The sequence below is a fragment of the Egretta garzetta genome, unplaced genomic scaffold (assembly GCF_000687185.1).
Source record: "Egretta garzetta isolate BGI_Z169 unplaced genomic scaffold, ASM68718v1 scaffold325, whole genome shotgun sequence".
NCBI lineage: Eukaryota > Metazoa > Chordata > Aves > Pelecaniformes > Ardeidae > Egretta > Egretta garzetta.
Window position 1 is genome coordinate 853,053 of NW_009259833.1, and position 16,640 is coordinate 869,692.

The 16,640-nt window shown below is 42.7% G+C and overlaps 1 protein-coding gene across 8 annotated transcripts in view; it reads left to right on the forward strand.

Moving 5' to 3' along the window:
* The window catches only part of HMBOX1 (homeobox containing 1), a 70,409-nt gene that overhangs the window by 3,548 nt on the left and 50,221 nt on the right, over nucleotides 1-16,640 (forward strand). For all 8 annotated transcript variants that reach the window (XM_035895447.1, XM_035895444.1, XM_035895449.1 and 5 more), the window contains 2 exons: nucleotides 9,630-10,109; nucleotides 12,053-12,138. In XM_035895447.1, the coding sequence (XP_035751340.1) occupies nucleotides 9,643-10,109; nucleotides 12,053-12,138 (553 nt within the window). In that variant the 5' untranslated portion in view covers nucleotides 9,630-9,642. The remainder of the gene's footprint in view (nucleotides 1-9,629; nucleotides 10,110-12,052; nucleotides 12,139-16,640) is intronic.

The following is a 16,640-nucleotide window of genomic DNA, read 5'->3' on the forward strand; positions in this document are numbered from 1 at the left end:
AAGTATAATCTCTGTCTTCACTGAGACAGCGTGCCAATAAAACTACGCTTGCAAACTGTTTTCTAGTGGGGAAAAAAATTTGCTTTGCAGTTAAGCACAAAATTAGGGGTAGGTAAGTTTTAGTTATTTGCCAGGTTTGGATTTTAGTTTTCTGATGTAACAAATTTCTCTTTTAAGAAAGCATGTTGATTGTCACTGCTGGTGTAGATCCTGAGGGAGAACGCGGGTGCCTGAAATACTTCAGAACGTCTCTTTTTCTTTACGTGTGGAAGAGAGGTGGTGGAAATCCTGCTGATGGCATTCCTTGAAACTTGTCCTGCACCTTGTCATATCTGATGCTATAGATGGACCCTGTAGGATGGCTGTACGTGTGGTGAGAAAACGCTCAAACCTTGGCCGGGCACTCGGTCTGCCTTCTTGCAGAATGCCTCTGTGACTTTGAACAAGTCGTTTTGACTTGTCTGAAGGCCAGCCCTTTTCTGTGAGCTCTTGGTCTCAAAAATCAGCCTCGTTTTACTTCCCTGCCTCACAGGGAAGATGTGTTCCAAGTATTTAGATACTCCAGCTAGCAGAGTTGATATAGAAGCGTTCCAAGATTCTGTTTGGATTTTAATAAAGGATCGGTCGAATTCTGAAGCAAACTGGAGGAGGCAGAAGACAGCAGTATACCTGCCCCTGTAATCTTGACAGCTGAGAATAATTGACTTGCTAGTCTGGTGTCTAGGGTAGGCCCACATCTCACTTTTATTGCCACAATAACTCTGTTTCTTCATGTGGGTTAAAGTCAGCATTTCAATGTCTTGGTGAGATTGCGCAGCTCTGTAACTCAAGCGCACAAGTCCTGCCCTGATTCTGTTACAGAGCTTATATATCCGAAGTTTAGTCTTCGGCTCCCAAATCCCAAGAGCTCCTCCTTTGCTCTTGGCACAGGTTTGGGCTTTGGGCCCTGGTTCAGCACTCAGCTGCCACTACAGCTTTTCTCTCTGCTCGTTAGTCCTTCTGATCCCTCATTCTGCCCTTGAATCCAGCCTCCAAGTTTGAATTCCTGCCTCGTTGCTGTAGAATTGCAACAATAGTAGGAAACCCAGATTTTAGAAATAGGGAAGGTTAGGGTTAGACAGATAAGGTGTCAGTGTGAATCAGCCTGTGCCTTGAGTAGAATTCAGAAGTATCTGGCTCCCAGCCCTGTGCTTAGTCAGAGGTCAGTCTCTTTTGTAAGACTTGGATTATGACAATAAGTGTCATTTATATTATATTTTTGCCTTGTAAGAACTATCTTGAGTTCTCCCATCCCCAAAGATGTAAAGCAGATACTATAAAGCAGAGTAAGTTACTCTCCCAGGTGCAATCAGTGGCAAAACTGCTAGGGTTTGCTCGCTGCCAGCGTGCCGGCATCCAGTAAAAAATACTCTGTTGGCAGTGAAGAATTTCAAAGACTGAGTGGAAGAACAGCTTATGTAGAAGTAGTGAATCTGGGTTGGGGGCTCTTTAACTAGCTGAGAAACTTGAAGCCTCCTGAAGAAATGATATGTTGATATTCTGCTCTCAGCTTGCCTTCTGTAATTTGTGTAGCGGTGAGTATTTGATTACGTTGGATTTATTTTCAGAAGTTTCAGGCTGCTCTTATTAACTGTCACCATTTTGATCGAAAGCGTATGGCAGTGTTCTGCATTCATAAGACAGTGTTTTGCATTCATAAACAGAACCGGTGACGTTTAACCTCGATAGATCAGCTTGTAGTCTGATTTCACTCCTTGCTGCAATGTGAGGCTTTCGTTTCCCTGGGATGAGAGCAGTCATTACAAGCATTACATTTTGTTTGTGAATCAGGATGAATGGGAGTAGAGTCCTCTTTGAAAATCAGAACTAAGAGATGCAACTGCAGGAGATAATTATGTTAACGTATGGATAAGGATGGCTCTGTGTTCGTTGACATGATGAGCACTTGAGGCCTGATTTTTATTTTTTTTTTTTTTTTCTCCCCTCTCTTGAAATCTGGTACAACTCCACTGAAAATACTGGAGTTGCAACTGATGAGCATAAGTGTTGGCTCAGATGAGTCAGATCCTTAATCCTCTGTTGCGCCCCAGAATTCATAGCATCAACTACTTTTTTGAAGGCAGCTTTTCTTAATATGGTGCAAAGCTTTGGGCGTTTCTGAAATATTTAAATGGGCTGTGAATAGAAGAGATGCACTTGTTTAGTAAGAACAGAAAAGGCTAAAGCTTGAATTTCAGAAGACTAGATAGTGCTCTGCCCTAAATGTCCCAGTTTTGTTCCAACAGCGCCTTAGAGCTGCTCTTGATGGGTCACAGTCTTTACCTGTCAGTGTGTGTGCATGGTGTGCACCATTTACTTCGTGATATACGTGAACCACTCTGTGGAAGAGCTATAGCTCAGAATGAGAGTCTCTCTTGAGCATCCCATCCTTTGGGACGGGTAACAGTGGGTGAGATGGAGAAAAGGAAGGAGTGAATGAAACTTTGCTTGGGTCCTTGGATCTCATAAAAATGTATAGAGAGAAACAAGCTTGCATAATATAAAGCATGTTAAAAAATTAACAAACCGGTCAGCTAGAAGTAGAGTTTCTTTGTAGTCACTGGTTCTGATAGAAAGCAGTAGTAGTTCAGTAGAAGGAGTGGTAGTTCATGTGAATTAGGTTGTTGAGTATCAGGCCGGTTGATAAGCAAATTATATTGCCTTTGGAAATAGCCATGCCATCCTTAATAGCCATTTTTGCTTGCTGTCTAAATCAGAGACCTCATGTAGAAAGGAAACCTAGCAGCCCAGTCATCCCGAAAAAGGATCCTTACACTGATGCCTGGTCTGGGGACTGGGCATGCAAAGCCAGCACCCCTGCTCTCTCTGCTGTGTTTTTAATAGCTGGAGGGCATCCATCCCCACAGCTGTTCAGATAGCAGTACCAGAAGAAACTGGCAGGCTAAGGAGTTCAAGCTGTGAGAAAGACTGTGATAGTTAAAACATTTTTTTAGTTAACTGGTTGTAAAAAGTAATTTTTTTGCTGTATACTTTGGAATAACCTACTTCAGCTGAAAAGCCACAACTTCACCTTGTGATTTTGCTCTTCCATTTAAAGGGCAAGATTGTGTTCAATGACACCAAGAAAGTGCATGTTATTTTGCAAAAAATGATGGTGCTATAAAAGGGAAGATTACAAATTCTGGAGATATCGTTAACAGGACAGTGTAGTGCTGTGTGGGTCCTACCCTGGCCCAGCAGTATATGCCATACGTCAAAGAAGGGTTGAAGTTGGCATTTCTCCTCATCCTGTTTGCCACAGTTGATGTGACTTTATCAGGATCATTCTTAAACCTAATTACCAGACCTAGGATCCTGTTCTGAACACTTTGGCTCTAGCCCACATCCATATTATGCAGATTATATCAAATACAGGTCTTCTATCAAAAAGCGCAACTGGTTTTTTAAGTCTTGAGCTTTGCAGAGCTTATTAGATAAAGCAATGAATTTTAATGGAAATTTGGAGAAGGACCTCTGCAGAAGAGGATCTCTTCAGTGATGCTAGACAACTTCCTACTCATGTACAGTGAGTAGAAGAGTGGAAAAAAATGATTTCTTGTGATCATTAAAGAGTCCAGAGCCATTTTCTCAAGTGTTAGAGGTGTTAAGGCTGGTGTCTGGCCTTATTGCCAAATGGGTAATTGAATTGCTTTGAACTTCTGCAAGTTCAATTGGACATGGGCTTAGCTCGTAGCTGTTTTTATGGGATTATTCTGCTATGTTCCATCACCTAGAAAGTTAAATGATTCTTGTATCTGGGTGGGCTTGGGCTATGATAGTAGGTGAGAAAGCTTTGCTGTGTTTTTCCTTACTTTTCTCTACGAGATGCAGGAAGATAAGGGAAGAGAACACCTCTGTAGCTGGCCACGTACCCACTCAAAGTTTCAAAATGGGGAGGGAGCCCCATATCTAAAGGATGAAATTCTTGCAAAGAAGATGCTAAATAAGTCTTGGTGCTATGACAAGGTGAAGCAATAGTATTGAGGACAATTATGCCCCTCAACAGCCTTTGCTCCAGAAAGTGGGGTTACAAGTGAAGAAGAGTGTTCCTGCATCTGGCTGGTTGAGACCTGCTGGATATTTTATGTCTGTGGATTTGGGAGGGAAAATAAGTTCTTTTTTATTTAGCTCCTTATAGTTCTCCCTTCAATTTGATATTCAGGTACCTCAGGTTCCTTTTGGATGAGCCACGAAAGATAACATAAAGTTTTAATGCTTTATAGATACCAAGAGGCAGTAAGTGGAATTAGACCATCTTACTTGGGGTGTGACTGCCAACTTAATGTAAGAAATGTAAATAAGTTTGATACTTTAAGCTACCTTTTTTTTCTGTCAGAATCAAAATGAACACTTAATTCGTTTTACAGGACAGATTCAGTTGTTAAAAAATTTGTCAATTTTAGTTTTGAGCTTAATTAGTACTTTGCAGATGTCTTGCTTTCAAAATTTCTGGGAGAAAAATGCATGGCAATCCTCCCTTGGTTGGCTCTCTTTTTTGGTTATCTCCCCAAGGAAATCTGACAGCCCGTTGTAACTGGTGGGAGTTTTGCTAACTAAAAAAAAAATAAAGCATGTGATTACAAGCTGAGATCTGCTAGCCTTGAGGATATTTCGCTACATTGGCAGCAAATTTTGCCAAAGTTTGACCACAGCAAAGCGGTCGGTCCACGGTCTTTGTTCTCAGGAAAAGTATTTGCTATCCTTATTTTCTTCTGCATGCCCCCAGTCATTTTGCTTGTCCCTATCTTATTTTACTCCTTGCTACTTTTGCTGTTGATTGTATTTCACAGAGAAAAAGTTGGGTGGGGAGAAAACTGAATTATAGCTAGCCAGAGGAGTTCAGGAGGTGCTGTGGTTTAAATCCAGCCAGTGACTAAGACCCACACAGCTCACTCCCCTCCGGTGGGATGGGGGAGAGAATCCGAAGGGTGAAAGTGAGAAAATTCGTGGGTTGAGATAAAGATAGTTTAACAGGAAAAGCAAAAGCCGCATGCGCAAGCAAAGCAAAGCAAGGAATTCATTCCCTACTTCCCATGGGCAGGTGGGTGCTCAGCCATCTCCAGGAAAGCAGGGCCCCATCACATGTAACAGTGACTTTGGAAGACAAACACCATCACTCCCAACGTCCCCCCCTTCCTTCTTCTTCCCCCAGTTTTATGTGCTGAGCATGACGCCATACAGTGTGGGTTATCTCTGGGGTCAGCTGTCCTGGCTGTGTCCCCTCCCAACTCCTTATGCCCCCCAGCCCCTCGCTGGTGGGGTGGGGTGAGGAGCAGAAAAGGCCTTGGCTCTGTGTGAGCTCTGCACAGCAGGAACCAACACATCCCTGGGTTATCAACGCTGTTCCCAGCACAAATCCAAAACGTAGTCCCATACTAGGTACTATGGAGAAAATTAACTCTATCCCAGCCCAAACCAGGACAGGAGGATAAGAGGCTCTTACAGCAATATAGGGGGGATGAAGTAGTGGAGAATATCCATTAATTAATGAGGTGAATGAAATTATGATGATTCTGAAATGGCTGATTTCCTTAACTGCTTTGTAAATTGATGTTTAAGCAGGGCAAGTTTATTAAAATATCTTAAAAAGGGAAAATAACTGAAGCCCTGCTAAAATAAGAGTTCTAAATAATGTACTGTAGTTATTCATTAAAGAGCAGTAGATAGTTGGCAATGTTGGAACACATTCAATAATACCAAGTTTTGCAATATTTGCTTTGGGTTCTTAATGGAAAATGCTCAGTTCTTGTTGTCAATAACTAAAACTCACTCAGAAGCATTGTTTCTCATGGTTGTGTAGAAAAGCACGTGAAAATGTGCATAAGAGTTGAAAATGAAGAAAACCAGTAAGTACATCAGATGCCATGTATGGTGTGCATGTGCGTATAAGCAAGGCAGTTTTTATATCTGTATATGACATTAGTGAGACCAACAGTGAGAAACTGTATCTGATTTGGGTGTTTGTGTCTTTTTAAGTGCTAAAAAAATTATACAGAAGTTGTCTAAAAGGGTTGGAGGGCTGGAAGGAAGCCTTGCATGGACAGGCAGACTGCTGGGATCATTGACTGTGGTTTTGTTTGTTTGGTTTTTTTTCAAATTGCCAACATTTTTCCAGCGATTGTGTCACACATAGTATAATGGATTTAATTGGAGGGTAGGTTTGCTGCTCTTAGATTACTTTCTGCAAGCCTTTTAGCAGCAGTCCACAGATTACCAGGACTCTGTAGAACACAAGTTGGAAGTCCTTGAATATCTTATTCTTAGGGCAGAGGATGGCCTTGTCCAGCGGCCCTTGCATCCCTGGGCGATTGGAATTACTGCACATGCACAGCAGATCCCCGCTGCATCAAAGTGGGACAAATTGGAGGCCAGATCACTTTCCCACATATAGCCACGTACAACAGAAGGTCAACCATTTCTCTTGCATATAAGAACACTGGAGTTCATTATGTGTAATTCACTAGTAAATCACTGAAGGATACTTAGGATTCACTGAAGGATTGTGTGTAACTCACTGAAGGATATTAATTTGGCCTGAGAACCCAGATCTGGAAGCTCAGCCCTGACATTTTAGACAAATTAGGGATCACACCCACATTTTAAAGGGAATGACTGGCTGTGGCAACAAACTGCTGCAGGAAATGGTGAGGTCTGTGTTGCCTGACATTTCTGAAGCCATCTGGAAAGTCATGCTTTTGTCAGATGCGAGTTTTTCAGTTCACAGGGCTAGAAGGACAAAAGTTTTGGGTTTCTAAGTCTGTGATAAACTGGAGGTTAAACTAGCTAATCTAAAGTATGTTTTGGTATTAAATGTCGAAGAGTCAGTAAAGCAGGAATTTTGAGTAGAGGTAATTCTGGGTGGAGGTTCTGGTTCATTAAATCCTCCAGTTTGACAAGTACTGGAGCACATGAGACTTGGTGTTGACAGATGAATGATCCAGGAAATGGTGACATGAGAAATACAGGTAAGAAATGCCAAAAGTGGGTTTATCTCTAAGGAAAGGCGAGCTGACATATCTAGTGAAAACCATCTCAAGGCCAGATGTTTAAGAAGAGATTTTTCTACTTGAAAACCATGCTGCTCAGAGCTGACGTGGGGGGCTTTCAAGGCTGTACAGGAGTTTGTGATGTGAGTCAGTAAGTCAGCGCGACACTTCGCTTCTCACAAAGCTTGGGAGAAAAGGATGGAGCAGCCCTGCCTCCACCACCGCAGAGGCCAGACCTAGAACACAATGTCTGTTTCCAAATGCTCCTTGTTAAGCTCTGAACGTCTCAGTCTGAGATGTGACTTCCAAATTTGAGTTGTTACAATTCCAGTCAGTTGCTAGTCTACTGCTGCGTTGGCTGCTGTGCCCTCCTTTTAGTAGAATAATCTGTGTGCTTGTCTTCTAAAATGCAAAATGGCTTGTACGTTTTCAGTAATCAATTGTCCAAAGGACAGCACATTCCCGTTGGACTGAAGCACTTATACGGCTGTAGTCCGTCTGTCTTCTCACATAGTCATTTTCTTGGATGGGAGTCATCCCCTTGCATTGTCCTCCTGCTTCCTTCTCCCACGTACAGACTGGTGAAACAGTGAAAGGGGTTCGATCGTTGCTTTATGAGACTGAAGATAGGAGCTGCTTCTCATTTCTGTATTTTCCAGGCTGCAGATGCCATTTTTGTGGATTCGTGCGTCCTGCCTTTGTACCACTGTGTCTGTACAGCTACTCTCTAGCTACGGCTCTACTAAGCAAGCCAGTTCTTGGTGCTGCCCTTCAGCCCCAAGGCCACTTGGCTGCATCCTTGCTACCAGACACTCTTAGCCTTGAGACTGAGTGGCTGCATTCAAACAGAGCGTTTGTGGTTTCTGCTCCATGCAAAATCTTGAAAAAAGTCTGCACGTTGGTCAGGAGTGTACTGGTTGACCAAAACTGGGCCAAAGACAGTTACAATGATTTAATAATGCTGCAGACGACTGTGGGTAGATGCTATGGTGCCTCTACCTGAGCTCTATTTAATTTACTAGTACTGACACAGCTACACCCCCTGACTCCAAGGATAGACCTGTTTCCATTGCTTAGTCTGTTCTGTGTTGTGAGATGTTACTCCCCTGGAGAGATTCCCTTGCTACACCCCCAAAACCTACGGGCTTGGTTTACTTTACTGTGATTCACATATCTGAAAAAAGATTAAATGCAGCAATTGAAAAAGTTTTGTCACTCTGTGGCTCCTGTTGGGGACTTCTCTGTGCCAGTGCAGAAATAGAAATGAGGAGTGATCTTCAAAATTTGTGAGGAGAAATAGGCAGCCCTGTCCCTGCAAGGTCTAGCATAATCGTGACAGCCATCATCCCTCTTCTGGTTTTCATAGGGTCCTTGGAATTCTTACTTGACTTTCCTGAGGCTGCTGTTCGTCTGCTCTCGCTTGTAGGGATTGTACATTAGCTCTGTCATGTCTCCTGGAGTTTGAGTGATCTCTTCACCCTGCTCTCCTGCAGGAATTGTAATAAACCCTTGACTCATAAGAAGATTCATAAGAAGGATGGAAAATGCCTTGATCTCTTTGCCAAATTCTGTCTGCCCTCCATCTGCCATCCCTTCTTCTCAAGATCTTGAGTTCTGAAGGAGGTGAACTTGTAATTTGTATGCCATTTGGATCTGTAGTGAGGAGACTTAGGAAGGAAAAGAGCATATTGTGATTTTTTTGCAGTTCCATTGCTGGGCTTTGCAGCAAATACATGTTCATTGTTCTGGCACCTTGGGAAGTTTAAGAGTTAAAAATGCTTTTGATGAGCCACCATGATGATTGAGTTACATGAGAAGCCTGCCTTTGGAGGGGAAAAGGCTGTAGACTTACTTCTTTAAATGAAAGCTCAGTAGTAATTGGATGTGCTGCACTTCCCTTGTTAGGGCAGGCGATCCGTGACAACATTCCAGGTTCAAAAGTTACTAACTTCAGAAATGGAACTTCAGAAATGGGACTTCAGTCAAATCAACTTTGATCCTACAGGCCACTAGAATTTCCGCTAGGTGTGGTTTTATCATCTTTTTTTCAAGGTAGCAACAAAAAGTTAGGACAGCTCGAACTCTTCATACTTAAGATTTGAAAGAGCTGAGATTCATAAATCTCACGTCATAACTGGTTAAAACATCTCCAGAAGAACTCAACCTCCGGCCTCGACCTAACAGTTTTGGAATCTGGGCTTTCTGTCTGGTGGATACTTAGGAATGGGCAAAATTTTGTCTGAAATCAAGCTGCAGCCTTAATTATTGAGCAAACACTGTCTCTCTGTAGCAGTGGTTTATCAAAAGCAAAAGGGAACTAAGTGCAGGTTTATTGTGGAAGGGGTAGGGAATGCTGGGAGAAGAGAGAAAAGCTATTTGAGCACTTCAAAGAAAATAAGCCCTTGTGCTGCGTAGTGAGAGTAGCATTCATGGGAGGTTGCCTGCTGAGCTTGTTTGGAGGTGGACTGTTGGCCTGCCAGCTCTGTCATGTGTGTGACTTAAAGTTTTAGACCAGAATTGAGCTTTCCTGCATGTATTTTTTCCATGTACCACAGAGAATTATTGAACTGAACTATTTCCTTTTACATTTTACCTTGTTTTTAGTCTGCTGGAAACCATGTCTCACTACACAGACGAACCAAGATTTACCATAGAGCAGATAGACCTGCTTCAGCGCCTGAGACGTACGGGAATGACCAGACATGAAATCCTCCACGCGCTGGAAACCTTGGATCGTCTTGATCAAGAGCATAGTGACAAATTTGGAAGAAGGTCTAGCTATGGAGGTGGTTCCTACAGCAACAGTACCAACAATGTCCCAGCATCTTCCTCTACAGCCACAGCTTCAACACAGACCCAGCATTCCGGGATGTCCCCATCACCGAGCAACAGTTACGACACCTCCCCACAGCCTTGCACTACTAATCAGAATGGGAGGGAGAGTAACGAGAGGTTGTCTGCATTCAACGGGAAGATGTCACCTACCCGCTACCCACTTGCAAACAGCTTGGCTCAAAGGTCATACAGTTTTGAAGCTTCTGAAGAGGACTTGGACATTGATGACAAAGTGGAAGAACTGATGAGGTTAGTAGAAGTCTTTGTAAAAAGAGTTTAAGAAGGTCAGAGTGAGAATGAGAATTCCCTCAGAAGAAATCTGCATGTTGGAGGACTGCTGTAGTAGTGATGGGTGTTATCAAGAAAGCAGGAACTGTATTAGACAGCTGTTCCCCACTAGTTCCCTAATGGTCGCTATCTCAGTACTTCTCACCTGCCTCTTAATTTTCTGTAGACAACCCCTGGCCATGTGTGGGTATCCCACAGGCCATTTTACTGTTGAAATACTTTTTCCCACGCTGTACCAAAAATTGAAATTGATGTTAGTGCACTAATTTGCCGCCCTACTCTTACTCAGAAGGCTTCTAACTGAGTGTCAATTCCCATGACTCCTCCACTACTTCATACCAGTTGTATTTCCTTCCTTATATAAGGGGGAGCAGGGAATCTGCTTGGTTAACGCTTTCCACAGGGATCTGCAGGGCATGTATGTTATCTGTGGCAGGGGCTGACTCTCATTTGCGTAGTCTGCAGATTGGCATAGGAAAATACAAATCATAAAGAAGAAGCAGAAGTCTGCAGTGTGAGCCAGCTGTATTTTTTTTTTTCCAGACTGACCTTCCTTTACTTTTAGCGACTTCCTTTTCAGCATTATGGCAAAGATGAAAGGAGGGGATTATACCACTGAGGATGAAAGTCAGAGTCAGTGGGCTTGATAGCAAAAAGAAATGAGAGGAAAGGCCAAATGTCTCTTGGTCATAATGTTGGAATGTATTTTTTTCCCCCAAACTGCAACATTTATGAAGTACCTATGAGAGAACTAGGGTCCATATGCTCCAGGATGAAAACATGTTTGAACTAGTTTGGAGATTTAGGGTCAAGGTGTGGCTTCTGAGGGAGAGGATTAGAGATGAGCAGTAAGAAAAGCCGATCAACCTCATCTACTGTTGGCTGCAGGGTAATGGAATAATGCAGGAAGGCGGTGAGTAGAGCAGTCTGCAGGAGTTCCCATGGCTGGAGTGTAATCGTTCCTTTGAGCTTTGGGTTCCTATGCAATAAGTCTCAGGTAGCGCTTTTAGTATTCACTTAAACTGAAACTACTTTTATTTGCAGGCGTATGGAAGATGAGTGTTGGGTACAGAAATAACAATGAATCCACAGCATAGCATTTATTTTGCATTTACATTTGCGAGCTTGAATCTGCCTTGAATGCTGCTGGGGCAGGAGGGGAGAAGGGGAAGGGAAATTACCAAACAGTGAAGCCTAATGAAGTCTGGTTTTGGTTGCCCTGTCAGGGAGGGAGTGAGGAAGAGGAGGGATAAGTATGTTGTTTAAGTGCAGTTGAAATTTGTTGCACATCACAGTCCCTGTGCAACTGCCAAATTATTTTCTTTTTAACACAGATTTAGTTGCTTCTGAACTATCCTTGTACACCTTGTAAAAATCATACAAAGGCTTTAAAGAACTGACACTTGTTCATTCATTGCAAGCTGTGGACTAAGGAAGTAGGGGTGGGGGTTTAGACGTTGCAAAATCTTTTTTCCTTTGGGTCTTTTCCTTGAATGGTGGGAGAAGGTTTGTGTGTGTGTACTCATTTGTGTAGCTAACCATGCAGACCCTGCTATCCTTTATTTTTTATTTTTGTGCCTCATTTTTATGACTGAGGTTTTTATGCTGGTATGAGAGATTTATTCATCCCTGTGTAATGAAACTTTGTACATTCCATATGGCAGTGCTGCACCTAATATGAATTATATAGGACATGAGTCATCCATTCTCCTGCTAGGGTACTTTGATCAAACGTGACACTTGTTAAAAGAAGTGTCCACTGGTGAGGCACTTTGACTATTTTAATGCCTGCCTTCCTCACTCCTTGTCCCCTAAATAAAGGAAATAAAGCCATTTTGCATCTTCAAAGTGCGCTTTGGTCTGTCTGTCTTTTTGTGCGTTCTTTTGTTTTTTTGTTTTGGTAGGAGGGACAGCAGTGTGATAAAGGAGGAAATCAAAGCCTTCCTAGCCAATCGGAGAATTTCCCAAGCAGTTGTTGCACAGGTAACAGGTAAGAGCTCGGGGAGTCCTTTCTTCATTTTGGGAAACTGTGTCTAACTGCCTATCTGTGCATGGTGCAGATGTTGGAATATTGCTTGGCTTTCTGCATTGCAGTGCAGATCTGTCAGCTTAGTCATGATAATGTATGCCTTTGATTTAAGACCCATTGTCCCGCACATCATGGCACTTCCCCAGTGAATCACGTTTTCTTTTTTTCTTTTTTTGTGGCTTGTGCTAGCAGATTTTATTTTACAGCATTATAATAAGCCCAAAGTTCTTATCTTAAAATGAAAACGGTTTTCCTTAATTCTTAAATTGTTTGTTGAGTGCGGCAAATAGATGCGTATCTGCATCTCTATATATATAGAGAAAGAGATATATTATATGTATTTGTATTATAAAATGTATATGAATAGTCAGGAGACACAGCTATAGCTGGTATCACTACATCCAGGAGTCAGATAGTATGAAGTTTTCAATCACTTGCCTTTGAGTCACGATTAATGAAAATCAGATGTGAGGTTGAGGGGGTGACCGTGTTAGCTCAGATTTTACCTGGAAGGAGAAGTAGTTCTCTTTTTGCCCTCTGCCCTGTGCCTTCTCTCTTTCTCATTCAGGACAAGTGAAAGGACTGCAGTGGTACCCACTTCTTCCTTGGGTGCGTTTCCAGAGCTTTACACAAAGAGTAACGAAGCCTTACTGCTCCTCCGTGGGGTGGGGTGCTATTAGTTCTCCTTTACAGGCTCGCGCTGCTTGTCCAGAACAGCGTAGCTGGTGGCATATTTAGGATGAAGACTTGATGACACAATACAGATAGCTCAATCCCATGCTACGCCTGTAACATTTATTCATTTTTAAACCCAAGCTTGAATAAAGATCTTGAAATAGATTGTTTTTAAGGTTCCTTGATGACTAGGAATGCCAAGCCAACAGGAGGGAAGTTGTTCTTTTATGGTATTTCCAGTATTTGAAATGTCATAAGAACCCATCTGTCTGGGAGATCTGGGTTTGCAGACATGCTCGCTGTTGAGATAGGCAGGCAAGAACGGGTGCTTGAGCCCTGGAGCCAGGAATTCCTTCCACATCTCCAACTCTTCTCTGTGATCTTGGGCAAAATTACTTGTCCTTCCCTGGTTTCAATTTCATCTGTAAAATTGTGAGATTAACATTTTGTGTAACTCTAAGGAATGTTATTAGCCTTATCGGATGTTAGCACTAGTACTTCAAAAATTGAATGCTAAATCTGGTTGCTTAAATTGTACCTGAACTCTGAAGTTTTGGTAGTTAGTGGGTCACTCCCCTACTTTTGTGCCTGAATATAGTCCTGGAATAACCCGTCTCTGAATTAACCTCTGTATAACACCCTTCACATCTAACAGCAAGTCAAACTAGCTTCCCCTTCAAGAGCAGTAATGTAAGGAAGAAAAAAACTGCAGAATTTGGTCAGTGGGACTGTTGCCTACAGGGCCCTTGAATCAGAATCACTACACCAAATTTACAACAGAGTCTGTAGCAGCAAAAGAGGCTGATCTAATTATAATTAGCTAGGTGTCTCGGTGCATGTCTTGATATCCCTGCAGGCAGACCATAGGAAAGTCAAGACCAGTTTCTTCACACCTGATCATTTTGCTCCTTCCATCCTCAATCTACTTTCTTCGATTTCAGTTGTTAAAAGTCATTAAGATGGCACTTAGCCTCTGGGAGCTTTCACCTTCTTTGCCAGGCTGTGCCTCCTGTGAGTAAACGGCACCATCCACTTCTTACACAGTCGATGAAGTTTCACACCCACCCCACTCAACCCCCCTGCGTAACACGGGGGGAGAATCCAGAATGTGATCAGAGAAAATACTACTAGATGTCTCTTCCGAGCCTGTCAGTGGGACAGAACGAAGACTGAACTAATGGTGCACTGTGGTGTTATCTTGTTTTCAAGCCAAATCAATAGGAAACCAGGTAGATCTAAAGGTTAAACGGCTATATCCTTTTGCAGCTGACCCACTAGTGTTTCTACAGACCTCTCAAATAAGAAAAGAAAGTGATATTTTGCATGTGATGCAGTTTCTCAGGCAGAGATAGCTGTAGGGCTTGCGCTGCGCTGTGACGCACCGGTCTCTTCCTCCCACTACCCTTTGCAGTTGAACTGTGTCATCCTCCATATGCTTGGTGGGAAGGTCTACGGGAGCTGATTCATTTTAAATATAACCCATAGCCTCGTGTAAGGCTGTAGGACTTACGTGCCACTATTAAGTACATAGTTAGGGCTTATCTGAAAGAAAGAGTAAATCTCAAAAGAGATGTTTGAAGGGACCAGATTAAAGAGCGTGCTCAGCACTACCGGGAGAACCATCAGCTTCCTTTCAAAAGCACAGTATGGTGAAGAGTGACTGAAAATAGCTCGGGACAGAGACCCGGAGCAGAAAGGATGTGTCCCAGGGCTCCCACTTCCAGAGCTGTCGTAGGCCTGATGAATGCTAGTTGACTTGTGTATTCTTCAGCTGTATCCAACATCCCTTCTCATTCACGCTCCCAAGGAAGGCCTGGAAACAGCTTTTGGTTCATTAAAAAAGCAGTTTGTATAGACAGAAGTGATATTTTGCAGAATATATGATCCCAAATGGTATCATCTCTATATTTACAGGCTTAGTCTTACTGGTAAAGCTGTTCTGTACATCATTGGGTAAACAAGAGAAGAAATAGATAAATAAAACCCAAAGAGCGGTCAGGAGCAGATAGCACTGGGGAGGACTGAGAGTGAAGCGATACCTGTTCAGAATAGTGTTCAGCTTCCAGTGATCCATGTCTCAGGGTCCTCTTTGTTATATTGCACATTGAGGTGGAACCCTGTTCTCGCCAATGAAGAGGCCGCAAAAGAGCATAGAATCATAGAATCACAGAATGTTTTGGGTTGGAAGGGACCCCCAGAGCCCACCCAGCCCAACCCCCCTGCAGGAGCAGGGACACCTTGAACCACATCAGGTTGCTCACAGCCCCGTCCAACCTGGCCTGGAATGTTCCCAGGGATGGGGCCTCCACCCCCTCTCTGGGCAACCCCTGCCGGGGTTTCACCACCCTCATTCTAAAGAATTTCTTCCTTCGATCTAGTCTAGCATGAAAGGGGGCAATTCTGCAGGAACAGATCAGCAACCCACAAAGGCTGGCATGCTTACAGCCTCCATCACTGTTTGCTGTGATACAAGCGTAGCAAGCTGTTTCTGGAGAAGGCAGTGTGGATGTTGGGCATGTTTGACTTACCAACCACTGGCTACCACCCTGCGTCAGCTGGAAATCATTTGTTTAGCACTTCAAATAAATGCAGAGTAGTGTGACCTCAGCTTTTAGCATTCATCTCTTCTGCCCCGGGAAGAGAGGCAAGAAAGAAATGAAATGAAAAATTTATGGCTGGCTCTGTCCAGAAAGAGAGTTGTTTGGCTTGGCTACCCATGCCATCAACTTTCTCCTTTCAATCTCTACCAATTTCTTTACTACTCTAAAAAATTGCGTGTGCGTCTGTGTGTGTGTGTGAAAGAGGAGAATGGCGTGGAGAGGGGAAAGGAGAAATAGTGCATCTGAACAGAGTGGTATTAGACCTTCAGCTAGGAACCTAAAACTTTTGTTTCCTTTTCTTAATTACAGCTGGATTTGAAGTTGGCCAAATTGGATATATAAGTGATGAACTTCAGCTAAACCAATGTATTTGCACGTCTTCAAATTGCAGGTCTTGGCTTAGCTCATCAGAGAGGGTAGTGTTTCCCCTGTGCTTATGATTGTATTTGACTCCATTCTGTATTTTGTCGCATTCTGTCCTTGGTGCAGGAGCCTCTACTGCAACTTCTGCCCCTTGAAGCTTCCATTTTACCTTATTTCGCTAATTCTTCAAGCCATTTAGGATTTCATTCAGAAATAACTTTCTCCTTTTTCTCATCTTAATTCTGTTATTGTAATGCACTTTTAGAATACACATTCCTACATCAGCCACAGTTCTACAAAGCTCACTGAGCAGCCCTGCCTTTACAGACTCTGCAACAGTAAATGGCTTTTCCTTTTGTTTTTCCTCTGCTGCAGCGCAAGGGGATGGGAAGTGATGGAAAAGGAGGATGCATGAGAGGAACACAGAGCTGAAGGTTAAAGTCAGCTGTTGCAGTAGAACAATTTTTTAGGCTCTCATCATCTTTATAAAATTACCTGAAACTTTAAAAGTCATTTAGATAATGAATCTGACAGGGAAAATTAAACCTGGAAGACATTCTACAGAGCTGCCTTGTATACTGAGAGAAGAGGGCAGATCGGAAAATAGTAAGAGAGTATTAAATGGTGACTTGAAAATAAAGGAATGATTGATAAGAAGTAAAAACCTAGCATAACACTTATTAGTGCTGGTCCTAAATACAGGAGCTGCTTTTTATAGAAACTTTTTTAATGGTGTCTGTAATAAGATAAACAAGAAGCACTTGGGTTGGGCTCTGTATAAATAATCTCCTACTGATAAGAAAAATGACAGTATAAACAGAAGTT